The sequence below is a fragment of the Pipistrellus kuhlii genome, unplaced genomic scaffold (assembly GCF_014108245.1).
Source record: "Pipistrellus kuhlii isolate mPipKuh1 unplaced genomic scaffold, mPipKuh1.p scaffold_m20_p_1, whole genome shotgun sequence".
Lineage (NCBI taxonomy): Eukaryota > Metazoa > Chordata > Mammalia > Chiroptera > Vespertilionidae > Pipistrellus > Pipistrellus kuhlii.
In genome coordinates this window covers 87745501-87766650 of record NW_023425404.1, presented here as the reverse complement: position 1 = coordinate 87766650, position 21150 = coordinate 87745501, and the positions used below count along the sequence as shown (strand labels likewise).

At 43.1% G+C, this 21150-nt stretch overlaps 1 protein-coding gene across 4 annotated transcripts in view; it reads right to left on the bottom strand.

The window, feature by feature from the left end:
- Window positions 1-20192, bottom strand: part of SNUPN (snurportin 1) — a 35150-nt gene extending 14958 nt beyond the window's left edge. For 2 of the 4 annotated variants that reach the window (XM_036455239.2, XM_036455266.2), the window contains exons 1-5: window positions 19814-19952; window positions 17611-17773; window positions 13606-13750; window positions 1605-1709; window positions 1284-1380 (exon numbers count right to left, since the gene is read on the bottom strand). In XM_036455239.2, coding sequence (XP_036311132.1) covers window positions 1284-1380; window positions 1605-1709; window positions 13606-13750; window positions 17611-17768 — 505 coding nt within the window. In that variant the 5' untranslated portion in view covers window positions 17769-17773; window positions 19814-19952. Of the gene's footprint in view, window positions 1-1283; window positions 1381-1604; window positions 1710-13605; window positions 13751-17610; window positions 17774-18875; window positions 19041-19813; window positions 19953-20054 lie in introns of those variants that run through there. The other 2 variants (XM_045586573.1, XM_036455256.2) reach the window with 2 other exon arrangements.
- Between the last annotated feature and the right edge of the window lie 958 nt (window positions 20193-21150).

The following is a 21150-nucleotide window of genomic DNA, read 5'->3' as shown; positions in this document are numbered from 1 at the left end:
GTGCAGGAGGCAGCTGACCGATGTTTCTGTTTTATTGATGTTTCTAACTCTGTATCTTCTCCCTTCCTCTCTGTGAAAAGTCAATAAAAAAATCACAATCCAATTAAGGAAATAAGATGATCACAGAGAAAAGAACCAAGAGCTAAACTATAGCCCAAACTAAGAACAATAGAAATTCCAGAAGAAAAAAAAAAAGGGATTGGAGCAGTAGGAAGTGCTTTATAGAAGACATGTGATATGAACACACTCTTCTGGATTAAGAGAATTAAAACAACAGGGCAGAGGGTTGGGAGGGCATTCCCGGCCAGAATACTGAATTGGCCTGAGAAAAGGCACAGAGGTAAAATACACTGAGTACACTGAGGGGAGCAAGAAGGCAAACCAATGGAACAGAGCTAAGGGTAGATACGGAGAGTAGGGGAAAGGTAAAAAGTAGGGTAGATCAAAGCCCATGAATGAGGAGCTCTAAAAGTCAGTGGAGAAGTTGGGCTCAGTACTGAGGACATGAGGAACCAGCAAGGGAACCCTAGCAGGCAGGGAAGAGAGCAGAGTTTAGGCCAGCTCCGCCACTTTGTCACTGAATGACCATGAGCAAGTTATTTCACCTCCATGATCTTAGTCTCCTCAGCTAGGCTCAGGTGGGAGAGAGAAGCTAAGGTTAGTATAACGATAAAGGAAAAATGGGAATTCAGCAGGGAAGCCCCAGCAACATCTTACTGTACATAACACTCAGCATTCTAAAGGACTTTCCCCAATAAAATGTAGCTCTCACCTTGTAATGGCAGTTCATGAGCAAGGCATGTTAATTTTGATTGAGGGATTTTTTTTTTACCAAGCAGGCCTCATTGGGCTGCATCTACTCTGCTGCTAAAGGGCTGACATTGAAGGAAATGGCCTGAATTCACTGGGCAGGATGGTGGCTATACAGTTTCAAAGGCATGCTTTCAAAGTGGATCTTTAAAAGAAATGACCAAGAAACTTACACTATCTTTTAGTGATTAAAAAACTTAATAAACACCGAAACCGGTTTGGTTCAGTGGATGGAGCGTTGGCCTGCGGACTGATTCCGGTCAAGGGCATGTACCTGGGTTGCAGGCACATCTCCAGTAGGGAGTGAGCAGGAGGCAGCTGATTGATGATTCTCTCTCGTCGATGTTTCTAGCTCTCTATCCCTCTCTCTTCCTCTCTGTGAAAAGTCAATAAAATATATTAAAAAATAATAAAAAACTAAAAAACTTAATAATCATAAACTAAAAAAAAAAAAGACAATTTCATGTAGGTACCTTTTGCTGTTGTTGAGTTTCGCTTGTTGCCTCCTGGTAGAAGTGAAGAAAACTTGTTGACACAGTAACCACTCTTGGTGTAGGCACTGGTAGAACCCTATTTGGAAAGAAAGGTACCATTAGACATCAGTTTTCCTCACACTCTTGCTCCCACATTCTGCAGAGGCCAAAGATAGCTCTCAAAAAATCTTCCTACAGGCAAGTGTTTCAAACCCCATGCTATCTAGGCACAGCTGCTGTGGTGAACAAGGAACATGAAGTGCAAAGAATCCCTCTTACTACAGACAAGGCTTGGTGATTTAAGAGGAGGCAGCTACTTACCCTGGAGGCCACGATAAGCGCTCTTTTTCCAACAGGGCACACAACCACAATCCATTCCTGCCCCAAATCTGAAGGGACGTCAATTAACCACTCAGAAAGCATCAACTGGGAACACAAAATATGGTGTTAAAAATCAACAGAGGTGTGCTGCTCCACTATTTACAATGACAAGAAATCTATGTACTATCTTATCTAATAAAAGAGTAATATGCAAACTGACCATACCTCTGCTATATTCACCAGCCACACCCAACAACCAATCAGAGTGAATATGCAAATTAACCCCAACCAAGATGGCTACAGCCAGAGAGCAGGAGGGAGGCTTGGGTTTCTGTGGCAATGGAAGAAGCCAGGCTTTCTGCCTGCCCTTGCCGATGCAGGCCTCCACTCAAGGGTACAAAGTTTCAATTAAAGAAGGTAAATAAATCCAAACAGAAATGGCAGCAGCCACTGAGCTAGCAGGAAGGAGCCTTGACTCCACTCCAGGCTACAAAGTTTCAATTGTAGAAGGTAAATATATCCCAGATACCAGGACGTCCACTTGGGTTGCCAGGGGGTGTGGCCAGCCTGCAAACTACCATAGTCCCCTCACCCAGGCCGCCCCTCGCCTCAAAGGAACCCCCTCCCTGATCTGGGACACCCTTCAGGGCAAACCAGCTGGTCCCCACCAATGCACCAGGCCTCTAACCTATCTAATATAAGAGTAATATGCAGATTGACCATCACTCCAACACACAAGATGACTGCCCCATGTGGTCAAAGATCCTGCCCCCATGTGGACACAAGGTGGCCACCACAGATGGCCAGCAGTGGAGGGCAGTTGGGAGACATCAGGCCTGCAAGGGAGGGCAGTTGGAGGTGATCAACCCTGTAGGGGAGGGCAGTTACGGGTGACCAGGCCGAAGCGAAGTTGGAGGCAAACAGGCTGGCAGGGGATCACTTAGACATCAATCAGGCTGACATGGGAGTGGTTAGTGGGTGATCAGGCTGGCAGGCAGAAGCTATTTGGGGCAATTAGGAAGGCAGGCAGACGAGCAGTTGGGAGCCAGCAGTCCTGGATTGTGAGAGGGTCCCAGATTGGAGAGGGTGCAGGCTGGGCTGAGGGACACTGACATCCGTGCATGAATTTCATGCATCGGGCCTCTAGTCTATATACATAAAAGCTAATATGCTAAGTGTCCCTCTGTCCCTCTGACCGGTTGCTATGATGCACACTGACTACCATGGGGCAGATGCTCAACATAGGAGCTGCTGAGCTGCAGTGACTTGGCAGCAGTGGTTCTCAGGTGACACACCTCAAAACCAGAGAGGAGAGAGCCTGATTCCTCGCAGGGCCTTGCGAGTCCACCTTTAGTAGTCGGTTATGTTGTTGCTGGGGTACTGGCCCTGAATCTGGTTTGCTGCACATCAACTTTGCAGAGTGTCCTCTCGCACTTGGGGACCCCTCAGGGGATGTCGAAGAGCCGATTTTGGCCCAAACCCTTTAGGGCAGGTCAAAGGACTTCATCTGCTGGAGGGACCTACTCACTCCACAGATGCCCTGTGAGCCACGGAACACCCTGGGTAGAGCCGGCTGGCAGGGGAGGGAGTGCAGGAGGTTGGCTCCAGGGTATGTCCAGCTCATCTCACCCAGTCCTGCCCCACTGGCCATCTTCTAATTAATTTCCTTTCAAGGTACATGATCTGTGCACTGGATCACTAGTATTATATAACTATAATGAAAATACAAGTTAAAGAATGAGGGCAAAAAAGACTGATGGTAGGAACCTCTACCCTACTTGCTATTAGCAGTCCACTATTTCCTACTCAACTAATGGGATGGAGGCTACTCACTGTGAACTTCAACTTCTCTCTTCACCTTCATTACCTGCATTTATATCCATTCTTACTACCTTGCCCTCTAGAGCCAAGCAAAGGGACCCTCTTCCTTTCCTTACTTTGTCCACCAACCTACCATTACCATAATGATTATGTTCCAGAGGCTATCCCTTAATGGTAAGGCCCCTAACATTGACATGCTCTTAAACTAGATCATTCTTTCCCAAAGTGGTGACACAAACACTATACTACAGAATATTAGGGTCTCGCAGGTTTAGCTCAGTGGATAGAGTGTCAGCCTGTGGACTGAAGGTCTCAGGGCACATGCCCAGGTTGTGGCTTGATCCCCAGTAGAGGGCGTGCAGGAGACAGCAGACCAATGATTATCATCATTGATGTTTCTATCTCTACCTCCCTTTCCCTTCCTCTCTGAAATCAGTAAAAAAAAAAAAAAAAAAAAAGTTAAAAAAGAATAGTAGGAAATTTGCCTCAAGAAATGGGGGAGGCTGTTGGTGAAATTAAGCTGAAAAGGTTAATTCTTCTACTCATCACTCACAGTCCATCCCATCTATAAAAATTAGGCTTATCAATGAATTCCTCCCATTGAATCTTTTCTCTCTCCTTCCCCTTAGCCCACAAAATACTTACCCCCTAATCTTCAAAAGCAAAACAAAAATGAAAACCTTGTGTCACTCTGCATTTCTGTTAAACTACCTTTCTTCCTTTTTTTCAGTACTACACATCGTTGCTGTCTTCCCAGCTACTGACACCCTCAGTCCAAATTTGCTATCCCACAGCCTTGCTAAAGACCATCAGTGACTTCTTTGTACCAAGTGTCTCTTCCCTATCCTCCTTTTTCCACTTCCTGTGTGATGCTGCCAGTCACATCCTCCTCCTTGCTATATTTCCCTTGTCCTATGACATAGTGCTACTGTTTTTTCCTCCAAATATCCCTCCACACACTCCCCCAAAACAGGTAAATAATCTTCATGAGGCTGTTTGTGTATGCCCCCTTTTCTCTTAGATGCTACCCCCTTGGGGGTAAATGTCATCTATTTCTGTAGCTTCACCCATCATTCTAAGAGGATGCCTCTCAATTGCCTTCATTTTCTTGTCCAGATTTCCTTCCTTTCCTCCAGACATATATTTCAAACTGGCCATTTAATATTTCTTTGTCTTCGCTATACCTTAAACTCAGTTCAGTATCTAAAAAATGGAATTTACTACCTTCTATTGCCCAACTATTTCCCAACCCTAAAACACACACCCTTCCCCTCTGCATTCTATAGCCCTGTTAACTGCATCACCACTATCTGTTACTAAATCTTAAACCCAAGGCCTAAACAACACTCCCTTAAAGAAGAGTAGTAATATAACACTAAAAGAATAAGCGACAACATGGTGGTGTGGCTCAGTGGTTGAATGTTCACCCATGAACCAGGAAGTCATAGTCTGATTCTCAGTCAGAGCACATGTTCCTATCTCTCCCTTCCTCTCTAAAATCAATAAAAATATACTAAAAAAACAAATTAGACCACAGAAAATTTAAAACTTCTTTGCTGCCTCAACGAGTTCTAAATCCCCATTATCAAAAAAGTGAAAAAAACCCAGTGGTGTGACACCAATTCAGAGTGTCTCCAATGCAGGGAGAATGACCAAAAGATGAAGGAACCCCAGGAGTTGCCTAACATCAGGAGAATACTTAACTTAAAAATATATCTATATATTTTTTATTTTCCCCCCCACCGATTTCAGAGAGGAAGGGAGAGAGACAGAAACATCAATGAGTCATTGATCGGTTGCCTCTTGCACGACACCTACTGGAAATTGAGCCTGCAACTGGGCATGTGTCCTTGACCGCAGGCCGACCCTCTATCCACTGAGCCAAACCAGCTAGAGCCCTAACTTATTAAACTTACGGAAATCATAAAATTCCCTAATTTTATATTTTTGTTACATGAGATACTGTGCCAGCAGCTCAGGCGGAGAACAGAAACTGGACTGCTGGTCCAAGGCCTCTAGGGCCAGGTTTGGGTGGGGCTCCACCCAGCTCAGTTATCCCCAAGCCTGCAAACCTGATGGGAAGCTGTGACCAGGGCCCAATGATAGGGCACCCCCAACCTCAACCCCTGCAGCACAACTCAATTACTTCTGCAGGAAGTTCACTCGCTGGGATGAGGTTCTAGATTCCCTCCCTTCCCTAAACCACACAGTTGAGAACTGATTTCAGAAATAGGCTGGGACACACTATTCACTTCAATGATGAGGAAAGGAGCCAACATCTGGCAGACAATAAGGTTAGCCTGAATGAGCAAACCTTGAGTGAGCGGAGAACATTGCTGCTTTCAGGGGCCTGGTCTGCCAGTCCCAACACCAGCAAACCTTACCTTGTCCAGTTAGTAGGCACATCCATTCACAGAAGTAGAAACCAAAGCGTTCCATCTATACTTAAGTATTTGGCATGTATCTTTTAACGCATATGTAAAGTTTGTTTCCCATTTAGAAAGTGCAAGTCTGCATCCTGGGCCTTACAGAGCCTGACCTGGTCTCCTCCAGCCCAGGGCTTTTGGTAGAGCACAGTCAGCTTAAGAGAGAAATTCTGTTTTCCTAACACCGAAGCCACAAACTGCCTCAGCAGCTAATGGGTGGGACATGTCACCTCTAGATCCAGGCTACTTCCTGACACTTTTTGTTATTTTCAGGGTTTTTTTTTTTTTTTTTTTAATATATTTTATTGATATTTTACAGAGAGGAAGAGAGAGGAATACAGAGTTAGAAACATCGATGGGAGAGAATCATTGATCAGCTGCCTCCTGCACACCCCCTACCGGGGATGTGCCCGCAACCCATGTACATGCCCTTGACCGGAATCGAACCCGGGACCTTTCAGTCCCCAAGCCGACGCTCTATCCATTGAGCCAAACCGGTCTCGGCTATTTTCAGGTTTTTAAAACTGTATTTAACTTATACCAGAGATAAGACTTTGTCATAGGCGCCCTTAAGGAATGAATTCCACAGAAGTGTTGGTGCGTTAAGAGTGAAGTAAAAACCACAGAAGCCTGTGTAACAAGCCCTCACTAGGACCTCTGGTCTGGTATAGCATCCCCTGCTAGGAGTGTGCAGCTCAGGCTTGTGGCAGAGGCCTGCATAAGCTGCTCCGCAGAGTGTGACCTAGCAGTTGTCCAGTAACAGAAATGACTCTATTCTTCTCAGTAGTAAAGGCCAGCTGCCAGAGACAAGCCACCATGACCATGGGCCAGACTGAGAAGCAGACCTTCAGATGAGGAGGAGCCCACAGTGGGCCTCTAATAGATCTGAAATCCTTTACTTATACTCTGACCAAGTACACACAACTGTCCATCATGTCAGACCTGAGTATTTACTAGGAAAATAGTGTAAAAGATGAAAAAGTAACCGTCAGAATGGCTACCATCAACAAATAAACAGATGACAAGAGCTGGCAATGATGAGGAGAAAAGGGAACCCTAGTACACTGCTGGTGGGAATGCAGACTGGTGCACTCAGTTCTAGATCCGCATTATGAAAAACTGTATGGTGTTTCCTCACAAAAATTAAATATATGGCCCTGCCATTTGACTTAGTGATCCCACTTCTAGGAATATATCCCAAGAAACCGAAAACACCAATCAGAAAGAATGTATGCATCCCTATGTTCATAGCAGCACAATTTACAATAGCTAAGATCTGGAGACAGCCCAAGTGCTCAAAAGTAGATGAGTGGATAAAAAAAAGCTGTGGTACAAGCGAACTTATAGAAACAGAAACTAAAAAAGCAATTCCATTTACCATCGCACCAAAAAAATTAAGATACCTAGGAATAAACTTAACTAAGGAAGTAAAGGACCTATACGCGGAAAACTACACGACACTGAAAAAAAGAGATAGAGGAAGATGTAAACAGATGGAAGAATATATCGGGTCTAGTAATAATTAATGTCGTTTTTAAACATTCGTTTAAAATCTTGCTTGGCTTTGACTTGTATTGACATAACCTTCAAACACGTGGTATCTACAGAACGTGTGAAGTGCAATTAACAAGTTTTGCTTGAAAAAGTTTGTGTTTGGTTTGGTTTTTGTTGCAAAACTAGGGCTAAGAAGATGGCGGATGAAGAGCATATTCGGCACTGCATGCTTTACGAGTTCCAATTAGGAAGAAAAGCAAGTGAGGCTGCAAAAAACATCTGTAGTGCTCTTGGTCAAGATGCAGTTAGCGCCAGAAAATGCCAGCGTTGGTTTGAGAAATTTCGCAAGGGAAATTTTTCGTTAGATGACAAGAGTGGTTGAGGCCGTGTGTCTAGTTTTGATCAAGAAGCTCTTCAAGCTCTTTCGGTGCAAAATCCTCAAATTACCCAACAAGAGCTTGCGACAACTTTAAATTGTTCACAAAAAACAATTTCCAATCAATTGCGTGCACTTGGCAAAGTCCAAAAGTTTGGAAAATGGGTTCCTCATGAGTTGACCGACAACAACCGTAATCAAAGAGTCACAATTTGCAGTTCGCTCCTCTCTCGTCAAAACCGTTTGCCGTTTTTAGAGCAAATTGTTACCGAAGATGAACAATGGGTGCTGTATGTTAATTTGAAAAGGCGGCCTCAATGGTTGGACAAAAATGAGGCTCCGCAGCCCATGCCAAAACCTGACTTGCATGCGAAAAAAGTGATGTTGTGTGTTTGGTGGAATTTTAAAGGAATTCTTCATTATGAACTTTTACCATCTAACCAAACCATTACAAATGCAGTGTATAGTGCCCAATTGGAAAGGTTAGCCCAAGCTTTAAGAGAAAAAGAACCCGCGCTGATTAATCGGAAGGGCGTTAATTCCTCACAACGATAATGCACGACCGCATACTGCAAGAATCACGGCTGAAAAACTGCGCCAGTTGGAATGGGAAGTTCTCCCTCAACCTGCATATTCTCCTGATATTGCCCCTTCCGATTACCATTTGTTTCGTTCTTTGCAAAACTTTCTTCTTGGAAAAAAATTTAATAATGAAGAATGCCTCAAAAATGCATTGACCGAATTTTTTGCATCAAAATCACAAGAATTTTACAACAGAGGGATTAAAATGCTTCCTGAGCGTTGGACACAAGTAGTAGAAAACAATGGCAACTATATTGTTGATTAAATTTTATTGTATGGTTTAAATAAATTCGATTTAAAAAAGTATTAGAAAACGACATTAATTATTACTAGACCTAATACCATGTTCATGGATTGGTAGAATCAACATCATCAAAATGTCCATACTTCCTAAAGCAATCTATAGGTTCAATGCACTCCCCATTAAAATACCAACAGCATATTTCACTGACCTAGAAAGAACTCTCCAAAAGTTCATTTGGAACAATAACAGACCCTGAATAGCCACAGCAATCCTGAGAAAGAAGAGTAAAGTAGGAAGGATCTCAATAACAGACGTCAAACTGTATTACAAAGCCACTGTTCTCAAAACAGCCTGGTACTGGCACAAGAACAGACATAAAGATCAGTGGAATCGAATCGAGAACCCACATATCAACCCAAATCACTATGCTCAGTTAATATTTGACAAAGGAGGCACGAATATACAATGGAGTCAAGACAGTCTCTTCAATAAATGGTGTTGGGAAAATTGGACAGATACATGCAAAAGAATGAAACTAGATCACCAACTTACACCATACACAAAAATAAATTCAAAATGGATACAGGACTTAAACATAAGTCGGGAAACCATAAAAACACAAGCAGCATCCACGGGCAGCAAAATCTCAGACATATGCCAAAAGAACTTCTTCACTGATACTGCCCCTAGGGCAATGGAAGCTAAAGAGAAAATAAACAAATGGGACTACATCAAAATAAAAAACTTTTTAACAGCAAAGGAAACAATCAACAAAACAACAAGAAAGCCCACTATGTGGGAGAACATATTTGCAAATGTTACCACTGATAAAGGTTTAATATCCAACATCTACTAACAGCTTATACAACTAAATAAAAGGAAGATGAATGATCCAATTAAAAAATGGGCAATGGACCTAAATAGAATATTTTCAAAAGAAGACAGAAGGCCAAAAGGCACGTGAAAACATGCTCAAAGTCACTAATTATACGAGAGATGCAAATCAAAACAACAATGCGGTACCATCTCACACCTGTCAGAATGGCCAACATCAACAAATCAACAAACGACAAGTGTTGGTGAGGTTGTAGAGAAAAAGGAACCCTCGTGCACTGCTGGTGGGAATGCAGACTGGTGCAACCACTGTGGAGAACAGTGTGGAGTTTCCTCAAAAAACTAAAAATGGAACTCCCATTTGACCCAGTAATCCCACTCCTAGGAATATATCCCAAGAAACTAGAAACACCAATCAGAAAGGATATATGCACCCCTATGTTCATAGCAGCACAATCTACAATAGCTAGAATCTGGAAACAGCCTAGGTGCCCGTCAGCAGATGATTGGATCCAAAAACCATGGTACATCTACACAATGGAATACTATGCTGCCATAAAAAAGGAATTCTCATCATTTGCAGCAACCTGGATAGAACTAGAGAACATCACGCTGAGTGAAATAAGGCAGTCAATGAAAGAGAAATACCACATGGCCTCACTCATTTATGGATAATAAAGAACATAAACTGACAAACCAAAAGTCAGATATAAAGACAGTAAAGCAACAAGCAGACCGTAAAATTACAGCGGGGAGAGTAGGGAGATCTGGGGGAGATAAGAGATCAACCGAAGGACTTGTATACATGCATATAAGTACCATCAATGGACACAAAACTCTGGTGAGGGAGGGTATGTATGAAAGGGGGGGGCAACGTTAAAATATGTACACAGATAATAATTTAATAAAAAAAAATTGTAAACATGAAAAAAAAAAAGCTGTGGTACAGTTATACCACAGAATACTATGCAGCAGTAAAAAAGAAGACTCTTTTACCCTTTGAGACAGCATAGAAGAACTTGGAGAGTATCATGCTAAGTGAAATAAGTCAGTCAGAGAAGACAAGTATCACAGGATCTCACTCATATGTGGAATCTAAGTAACAAAATAAACCAATGAACTGAGTGGATCCAGAGACATGGAAGCATGAGGGCGAAATCTCAGAGGGAAAGCGTAAGAGTAGGTGGGCAGGTTACCAACCAAATATCTGGTATGCATATATGCATAACCCACAGCCGCAGACAATAGGGTGCTAAAGGCCTGGGGTGAGGGATGAGGGGCAGGGACAGGCTGTAGGAGATCAATGGGAGAAAAAAGGGGACACGTGTAATACTTTCAATAATTAAAAAAAATTATTTTAGCCCTAGCCAGTTTTGCTCAGTGGATAGAATGTCAGCCTATAGACCAAAGGATCCAGGGTTCGATTCCGGTCAAGGGCACATACCTTGGTTGCAGGCTCCTCCCAGGCCAGGGAACCAATTGATGTGTTTCTCACACATCAATATATCTCTGTCTTTCCCACTCACTTCCACCCTCCCTAAAAATCAATGGAGTAATATCCTTGGGTAAAGATTAACCAAAAAAAATTAAAAAATAAAAACAGAATAAAGAATTACTTATAAAAACACACACACACAAAAAAACCCACAATATAATAAGTGTTTTTATAAAATAGAGCATTTATTTAAAAATTAATTCCTACTTTAGATGAATTAATTCCTACCATAATGAATGCCTTTCTTTCCTTTCCAATCCTATCTGTGTACTCCTGTCACTTCATTTGAGGTTGCTATTAAAAACAAGGACTTGTCAGATGAAATCACCTGCCTATCACCTGACTTGTTATAGATACTGCAGAAAGCAAAAGGCTCAAAGGTAATCCAACTAAAAACTAGAAGAGATTACTGTAATTTGTAGCCCAAGATAAAAATTTTCTTCCTCGGAGGAAAAAAAAAAAAAAAGACGAAAAAGTGTCTAGAGTTTGAACACCTCCAGTGCTGTGCATAATAGAAATGCTGACTTGGAACGCACCCAAACGTGAAGTTAAATATACCATTAGGTGGACAAAGATCTAAACAAAACCTCTTGAAAACAACAGGAGCCTGGCTGGTATGGCTCAGTGGTTGAGGACACAATTCAATTTCCAGTCAGGGTACATGCCTGGTTGCAGGCTTGATCCCCAGAAGGGGGCATGCAGGAGGCACCCAATAGATGATTTTCTCTCATCATTGATGTTTCTATCTCTCCCTTCCACTGAAATTAAAAAAATGCGCGCGCGCGCACACACACACACACACAGACACGACAAGGTATTGACAAACATGAAGAAATTCGAACTCTCATATGCTATTGGTGAAAATATAAAATGGTGCAGTTACTTTGAAAAATAGTTTGGCAGTCCTCAAAGGATTAAACATAGAATTACCTAGTAATTCAACTCCCAGGTATATATCCAAGAGAAATAAAAACTTGACCATGAAAAAACTTGTAAATGAATGTTTAGAGCAGATCATGATAACCAAAAAGTAGAAATAACTTAAATGGCCTAACTGATGAATGGAAAATGTGTTCACAAAAATGAACACATGCTACAATACAGATGAACTTTGAATACAGATGCTACAACACAGATGAACTTTTTACATTTTTCATACTCATGCCCTCATTTCCTTCCCATCTTCATTGCCTATCATCAGACTGTTTTAGCAAACCTAAGCTCCCTATCCCAATCTTTCTCTTCCAGACCCTTTGACACATTGATGTGGGTGTCTTCACAAGAAGTCCCAGCTCTCCCCTGGCTCAAAAATTTTCAGTGGTTCCCACAATCTAAAACACAACCAACACCCTTGCACATTATTTCTACGTACTCCTTCCTTTCACCCTATGCTGCCCACTCTCATCACTCCTGAACATACCATATACCCCTCTCCCACCTCTGGACTCTTGCTTAGCCTGTTCCTGCTGTCTGGTATGCCTTGCACCTCTGCCTATCAATGTCCTATCCATGTTTCAAAGCTGGCTCCTTGTTTACTAACTTTTTCTCAATTTCACAACCCTGCCTCCTAGCCTGTTGGAAATTAACCTCTTTCTTACAGCAAAAACTTATTCTATCTTTATTCCAGGAGTATAGGGGTTATTTCTGACCCATATCTACTTTCCCACAGCATAGCTTAGCATAACACAGGGCCTTCAACCATACTTGCTGAACAATACTGTCATAGAAGATATTATTTGGGCTGTATCTAGGGCAGAAAAGAAAGATGAGAGTATGTGCACCCAGGAACCATATTCTAAAGGTGGGAAAAGATTCTGAGACGACAAGACACATAGGCTATGGAAAGAAGTATACTATAGCAGGGTATACTTGCCTTCTGGAATTCCATTCCCTGCCTTCTGGAATACCTGGACTGCCTAGAGCAGTGGTCAGCAAACTCATTAGTCAACAGAGCCAAATATCAACAGTAGAACAATTGAAATTTCTTTGGAGAACCAAATTTTTTAAACTTAAACTTGTTCTATCGCTATGGTATTTTGTGGAAGAGCCACACTCAAGGGGCCAGAACTACATGTGGCTCGAGAGCTGCAGTTTGCCATCCACGGGCCTAGAGCACTGGACAGTTTCCATGCCTGCTCCCCCATGGTGCCACAAGCCACATTGGTTTCCTGTTTGGAATCAATAGGGCAATTAGTTAAGTTTGAAGAGTGATCTGTTATTTCATTGTCTCAGCCTCACATAGCCCAACTGGGTGGCTCGGGTGGCTATGCAGGCTCCTTAATATTCAAGGGCAGCTACACTTCCCATTTCCTACCACCTGAATGTGAAGATCCAAGATTGCCATCTTAGTCCTCTGCTTGGGAAAGATTACCAATCTGGGAGGTGTGGTGAGGCAGTGCTGGGCTGGGCAGGTCCGAACTAGAACAGCTATGCAATGACTATTAAAGAAGTGACAAGTGCATGGAGTCCATTAGTATATCGTTGTGAGCTTGGGTAAAGGTTTCCAAACTCACTATTCACAGTACCCATCAGTGATCCCTGCTCGGCACAGGGCACTCTTCATCTCTTCTCTGTATCTGTAAACTTCCTGAACATCAGCATTTTCTTTGCAGTTTCCATTCCTTTTCCTGCCTCCTCCTCCTCTCTTTATGGCAACATTTATTTCAGTGGGGGCTGAAGGCACAGTAAAGGGAGTGGGACTAGCTGCTCCTGATCTCTGGAATACTCACTTGATTAGCATAGCGTTTTGGTAGCTTCTTGCCAGTGTCAATGTCCATTTCTTCATCACATTTCTTATCTTCTTCCTCACTCTCCATCCCTGTCCAGTCATCTTCAGCCAGTCTTCTGGCATGATTCACATAATCCAGCCGCTTGCTAGAGAAAGAAAAGGCATAAGCAGCAGTGCGAATTTTAAAACGACAACTTTTAGGGCTTTCTGCTTTAAACTGTTTTATGAGGAGCAGCTAGGCCTTTCTCAAACTCCTGTCTAGTTTTCAAAAACAATCATTTAGTTTATAATTCAATAACTTCTCTATTTCCCTCTATCGTTATCTTCCTCTTTGAAAAAATATTTTTTTATTGACTTCAGAGAGGGAGGGAGGGGGAGGGCGGGGAGAGAGAAAGAGAGAGAGAGGGAATCATTGATCGGCTGCCTCCTGCACGCCCCACAATGGAGATCGAGACCGAAACCCTGATGGGAACTGAACCATGACCTCCTGGTTCATAGGTTGATGCTCAACCACTGAGCCATGCCAGCCAGGTATTATATGTCCCTTTAAAAAAAAAAAATTACATATTGTACAAAATTTGGGAAATGAGAACAGTAATCTTTGGAACCTAATTGTTCCAAAGTGATTTGTAGAGTAGCCCTAGCCCAATAGCTCAGTTGGTGAGAACATCATCCTGATACACCAAGATTGCAGGTTTGATCCTTGTTTAAGAATCAACTAAGAGATCAAGCACTGAGGCAATGAGACCAACTCATCTGGTTTCTCAAACATACATGTTCATGCACATAAAGGTGAACATGAGAGAAGGCATATGCAAACACAATGGTCTTTTATTTAAAGACTAGTGCCCTGTTCACGCACATTGAAGGAAAATTAATTAGAAGGTGGCCGGCAGGATGGGGCTAGGTGCCATGGCTCGAAGGGTGTCTGCAGAGTGAGTGAGGTCCCTCTGGCAGGTGGGATCCCTCAGCCTGGCCTGCGGAGATCAGGCCACACCAGCTCTCCAACATCCCCCTAGGGGTGCAGGAGTGTGACAGGACAGTTCTCTGGTGATGCACCCAGGAATCAGGCTTGATCCTTTCTGGTTCTGGGGTGTGTCACCTGAGAACTGCTGCCAAGTCACCGCAGCTCAGCAGCACCTGCCCCCTGGTGGTTAAGTGTGTATCATAGCTACCGGTCAGAAGATCACTTAGCCTTTTATATCCATCTCAATGCAGGAGCTGCCATAACAGGCACTGACCATTTACAAAGAAACGGCACTATGGACCTGGCACCCACAAATTAACACTCAGCTTCCCCCAAGTGGGACACAGGTCCCACCACCACCCTGAAGTGACCGCCCACCAAATCACAGCTGATGTTGTCAAAACCCCATGGCACAAAATGCAGCCCACAGCCCAGCCCAGCCCAGCCCAACCTGGAAACAGTCGCTTGTGGGTGCTAGGTAATCACGTCACATAGCAACCCCTGGCTTCCTCTCCCTAGCGACTAGCCTTCTTGGAGTTTCCTTAGCCCAGGAACACGACTTGCTTTATAGCCAGGTGCAAACATTTCACTCTTTAACCAAATGTCTATGAAGCGTTTTCCTGTGCCTCATCTCTTTTGATCATCACAGAAGTCCTAGAGAAGGTGGATAGGAGACTTGGTGGAATCCTATTTTCTTTTCATTAGCTGGAAAACGAAGATTTGGAAAGTTTAGAAACTATAAAGAAGAAACGGTGGACCTTGAAAATGACTTCAGGTTTTCTCCCTGCACAGAATATAGTCAAACACTGCTGTAGTTAAATATTTTACCCTTTGTTCTCCCTGCGTGATCTACAATAATAACTTGCTTCATGTTAATATTTACTCCTGTGTTGCTGACAATTACCTGAAAGAGAAGTTGGGATACTTCACTGTGCTAGAAAAAGTTTAGCTACATCAGAAAGCAGGTCTAATTAAGCAAGTTTATCTATATATATACTGGCACCAATCACATGCATGTGTTTTGATCTGTCATTGTCGATTGTGAATTTGGTTGACGCTTCTATTATAGAGAAAATGTGAATAGTGATATTAAAATATTTCTTCTAATTAATTTCCTTTCAATGTGCACAAATCCATGCACTAGGCCTCTTGCATTTAGATAAGGTGTGCTTGTACATGTACAAAAGGATGCATTTCTGTGGTTATTTCCCAAGCATTGTTTTAAGCACAAGAGAACTAAAAAAAACATAAAACAAAATACCTGCCTAGCCGGTGTTGTTCAGTGGTTGAGCATCAACCTATGAACCAGGATCATGGTTAAATTTCTGGGCAGGGTTGCAGGCTTGATCCTCAGTAGGGAGCATGGAGGAGACAATCAATTGACGATTCTCATCATTGATGTTTCTCTCTCCCTTCTTCTCTGAATTATATATATATATATATTTTTTTTTAAAGAGGAAGTAGATATCTGTAATACTATCAACAATAAAAAATATATTAAAGAAAAAGAAGAAGTTACCCATATGCCCATCAATAGGACACTGCTTCCATTATTATATCATGAACTGTCCATTCAATGGAATACCTGGAACTTAACTGATATAGAATTTCTGCAAAAACACACTGTTAACTAAATGTTCAGAACAATATACTTACTATATTTGCTACCTAAAAAAAATGTCTCCAGGCGAGGTAGCTCTAGTCACCAAAAGGGTATGGATTCAATTTCTAGTCAGGGAATATACCAGCCGATATTTCTCCTTACACAGATGTTTTCCTCTCTCTCTCTCAAATCAATAATTAAAATAAAATAAAAAAATCTTCAAATGAGGATTTAAAAAAAAGGTCATCACACACTTGCTCATTTTGCAGAGAATATCTTTGAAAGGATACATAAGAAACTAATAATATGAGAGATAAACTGAATAGCTAGGGGAAAGAATTAAGAGGAAGACTTTTCACCAATTATATTGCAATGGGTAATACATTCATTACATGTATTCATTGTTCAAAATTCAAAATATATAAATTATAGTGTGGTGTTTTTTTGTTTGTTTAAGAGGGGACATGGGGTAATCTGAAAAGGTAATCTGCAAGCAACAAAGAGGCCACAGGGAACCATTTCTGCTAAATACGTGCAGTGATGCAACACTGGGCAAAATACAGATGGTACAAAAACTGTGCTGCTGTTAATACCTCCTCTTGATTATCAATTCCTTAACTGATTACCCAGAAGAGACCCATGTTGCACTGAGAATACGACAGGCCTTGCCTTCAGAGAAGCATAGACTCAAACATTCCTATTCTGCTCTCTTTTCCTGTATGCTCATCGTGGCACTGAGAATTATGTGTATGGAAGACATTTCCTCAGGTTCCCTGTGGAATTTTTTGTCTGGAGCTCTCAAGGTCACTACAGAAACATCTAGACCACATGTATCAAACACAAGGCCCGCGGGCCAAATCCGTCCCGCCAGGCCTTGCAATGTGGCCCGCACTGCGCTGTCATCACTGCACTCCGCTGCGTTTCCATCACAATGACAGTTTATGACTGTTCAATAAACCATTCGGCCCGCGATTTAGGCTGGATTTTAGATTTTGGCCCCTTCTCTGATTGAGTTCGACACCCCTAATCTAGACTGTAGGCAGACAGGAAGAACACACCAAGGCCAGGATTCAGAATGTGGAGAAGCTACACAGGGAATGTAGGGAGTGGAAGTCTGGGCGTGACTTTCAATAGTCCATACATTACAAAGCTCAGTACTGCTACCAGGAAAAAAAAAAAAAAGAAAAAGAAAAAAGAAAAATTTAAACAAATAATTGAATTTTTACTTTCAAACTTCCTCATCTTTTTTTCTAAGCTGTGAATGATATCTACCTCTACCATAATTTATTCCTCCCAACCTTGTGGATAAGATGATCGATCAACCTACAAAGGGTCTACTTTGAAGAGAATTCTGTAGAAGTGAGCCTACAGTTTTCTGAACTGTTCACAATGCTCAGCCTGGAGAAAAAAAGCCAGGGAGTCAAAGCATCTCTTACAATTTCTGCCGTTCCAATAACTGTTGACGCCGCTCACTCTGCTCCAAGGAACTGTACTTGGACTTGTACTGGGACAGGCGGGGGTGCGGGGCAGCTGTGCTATTCAGATCTTGAGACACAGAAAAGCTACTAGCCAGAGCTTGACTCAGTTCTTCCATTTTCCCTATAAAGGAAAATATAAGATGGTTCATTCATTTTATATTTATAACTTCCTGTATACAGGCAGTTATAACATGGTATCTACATTGCTAAAAAAAAAAAAACTTACTTAATCCAAAATCATAATGGTTTCCATGGAAAAAATGAAAGTTAAAGGTAAAAGAGTTACAGATGAGCAATTATGGTTATTTCCTACAGGTATTTTAATAATGATCCTTCTGATAACTCTGAGTGTATAGATATAAACTTAAACAGTCACTAAGCAATCTCACCTTAGGATTCAATCTAACTTTTGCTCTTTGCCATCCATTACCAGGGGTTCTGTCATTAATTCCTTCTTATCACCATTGATAACCCCAGTAATGTGATTCAAGTACCTAACTTTTTCCTTAATAACTCTAGTCATTACTCATTAACTAACATAACTTTCTGATGCAAATTTTATCCAATTGGTTGTTTAATTCTCTAATAAACATTAAGAAAATTTGGCTCCAGGAAAAATACTGGTTCTGGGACCTTTACCAAAAGCAGTTACTTTCTCTTAGCAGTTACTTTCTCTTTTTATAGTTTGTTTTGTTTGGAGGGGGCCAAAGAAAGTTTTCAGAACTACCCACTTAGGACTCACTTAAAAAATGATAGCTTAAAAAAGATAGCAAGAATGTATAGAATGTAGAAGGTTGTCTACTAGCTAATATCATGTGCTTTAGAAATGTGAAGAACTGACATGTGGTACCTTTGGGAGAAGAGAGAGTATATGTCAGACTGGAGAAAGACTACCCAGGTAGGCCCTAAAGAATTAAAGTGGCCGAAGCCGGTTTGGCTCAGTGGTACAGCGTCTTGGCTCAGTGGTAGAGCGTCGGTCTACGGACTGAAAGGTCCCAGGTTCGATTCCGGCCAAGGGCATGTACGTTGGTTGCAGGCACATCCCCTGTAGGGGGTGTGCAAGAGGCAGCTGGTCAATGTTTCTCTCTCATCGACATTTCTAGCTCTCTATCTCTCTCCCTTCCTCTCTGTAAAAAATCAATAAAATATATATATTTTTAAAAAGAATTAAAGTGGAGAAGGTGAATTCACACTTCACTCTTCTATGAATAAAGGTAGCTTACCCAAAGGTTAAAGGTGTGCCTCAGAAGAAAAGGGAAACATCTGAGAGACAGCTAGCTGGACAGGCCTAACCCTTTAGTTCCCTGGGCAAGACAGTGCTTCAAGTTCACCTCAGTGCAGGTCCCACTTCTCTGAGCATCAAAACCAACAGGTTCATTCCAGAGCCTCTAGAGTTAAAAATAGACCTTTATGGGCCTCTACTTGGCAATGAGTTACTTCCATTGCACACTTGAGGTCCGATTTTTTTCTTAATTTACAGCATTAGATTTTTTAATTTGAAAGGAACTTTCAAAAATTATGATTAAAAACTCAAGTTACCATCTTAAACCATTTTAAGCACACAATTCAGTAGTGTTTAGTACATTCACATTATTGTTCAATTTTCAGAACTCTTTTCATCTTGCAAAATGTACAGGAAAGGAACTCTTTTTTTTCTTTTTTTTACTTAAGATATCATGGCAATACTTGATCTGAGGCTTGTCTTAACACACATAATGCTACTAGGGTGGCCATTTGCGGTTGAGGATAGGTGATAAGTACTTGGAATCCATAATGGCGAGCTACTTTCTGTACTTTTGCGTAAGTCTGAACACTTCTATAATACAATTTGTGGGTTTCTGCTCTTCTGAGAAACACAAAAAAATCGTAATCGCAGCTTTGGATACTGGGGAGGCTCTCTACACTGCCCCTGGCTGCCTCCGGCTCTTTGCGCCCATTCCTCCACGGTGCAGTCCTTAAGGGTTCCCACCTCAGCATGGTTGGCTTCCTGCTCCAGCTGCGTCTGCGCCCCACTCACCCCCAAATTGCGGACTCACCCAGGACCCGCACCCGCGCTCCCGCCCCTCGCGCGCCGCCCGCCTCTCCTCCTCGTCCTCATCCTCCGCGGCCTCAGGTGCGCACCCCAACCCGAAGGGCTCGAGGCCTTCTGGGCGTCTCTCACCGAGTCCTATCGTTTCTAGGCGGCCGTTCTCCCAGCCACAGCCCCTTCCCCTCCCGATGGAGCCGTTCAGGTATCGAGAGACCTCTCCCCCCGCACAAGTCCCCGAGGGGCTGGGCCAGACGGCGGGGACCAGAGGAACGGAAGCACACCCAGGGGGAGGGAGGCCCGAGATTGGAGCCGGTCGGGGGATCGGAACCGCACCGAGGAGCAGTTAGAGCTAAGGCTCGAACCCAGGACTCACCAGGCCGGGCCACGCGGCGCCGCCACCGCTGCCGCCACAGGCAGGGGCCAGCCAATCAATGGCCGCGGAAGAGTCTCTCGCCCCAAGGCCCGCCCCGCCCCCGCGCCCCCCCGCGCGCCCCAAGATCCGGCCCTTCCGGGGGCGGGGTCTCCGCGCAGCGTTACTTCCGTTCGCCGGGGCTGGTGTTTCCGGTCAGCTGAGGCCCTTTCTGGGAGGGCCTGGCTGGCTGCGCTCCAGCGCCGCCCCTGGGCTCCTCGCGCCCTCAGGAGGCGCCCCGCCCGGTCCCAGACCCGCTTCAGACCCGCTGTGAGCGCGCTGGGCGCTCCCGCTACCCTCCCCTCTCCGCGGTCCCTGAAAGGCTCCCTGCTCTCTTCACTCCCTCTCCCGCTTGAGGGAGCCACGCTGGAACCTGACCTCACTACACCGGGTTTGCTCCAACTGGGAGGTTCCCTTTCATCAGAACGAAACAATCAGTTAACAGAGCATGATTAATATTTTTTATAACTATTGCTAGTCCCCACTAGTCTATTTCTGCCCCTAACACTTAGTCCTTGATGCTACAACTTAAGCAGGAATCGGCCTTCCTCGGCGCCCACCACATAGTAAGAAAGGGAAAACAAAGCACGTTCATGCCTTGGCCGGTTTTGCCCAGTGGATAGAGCATGGGCCGGCCGACTGAAGGGTCATTGGATCGATTCCAGTCAAGGGCACCTACAGTTTCAGGCTCCTGGCCCTGGTGGCGAGCATGCGGGAGAAAACCAATCGATAATGTTTCTGTCTCTCCCTCTCCTCTGTAATCAATAAAAATATATTTAAAAAAAAAACAACAAATCGAAATACTATTTATTGAATGTCTATATTGATCACTGCCTCACATTATCTCATTTAATCTGCAAATATCACAAGTAGAAACTAAAGCCAAGAGAGGTTAGGTAACTTTCCCGTCACACAACTTTTAGTCAAATATTTGAATTTGCTAAATATTTGGCCTAGAAAATGGATATTGCTATTCTACAGAAAGAAAATATACAAAATTGGCACATTTGAATCCAAGGTATGGATAAAAAAAAGGGGGGGGGGTTCTATGGAAAGTAAC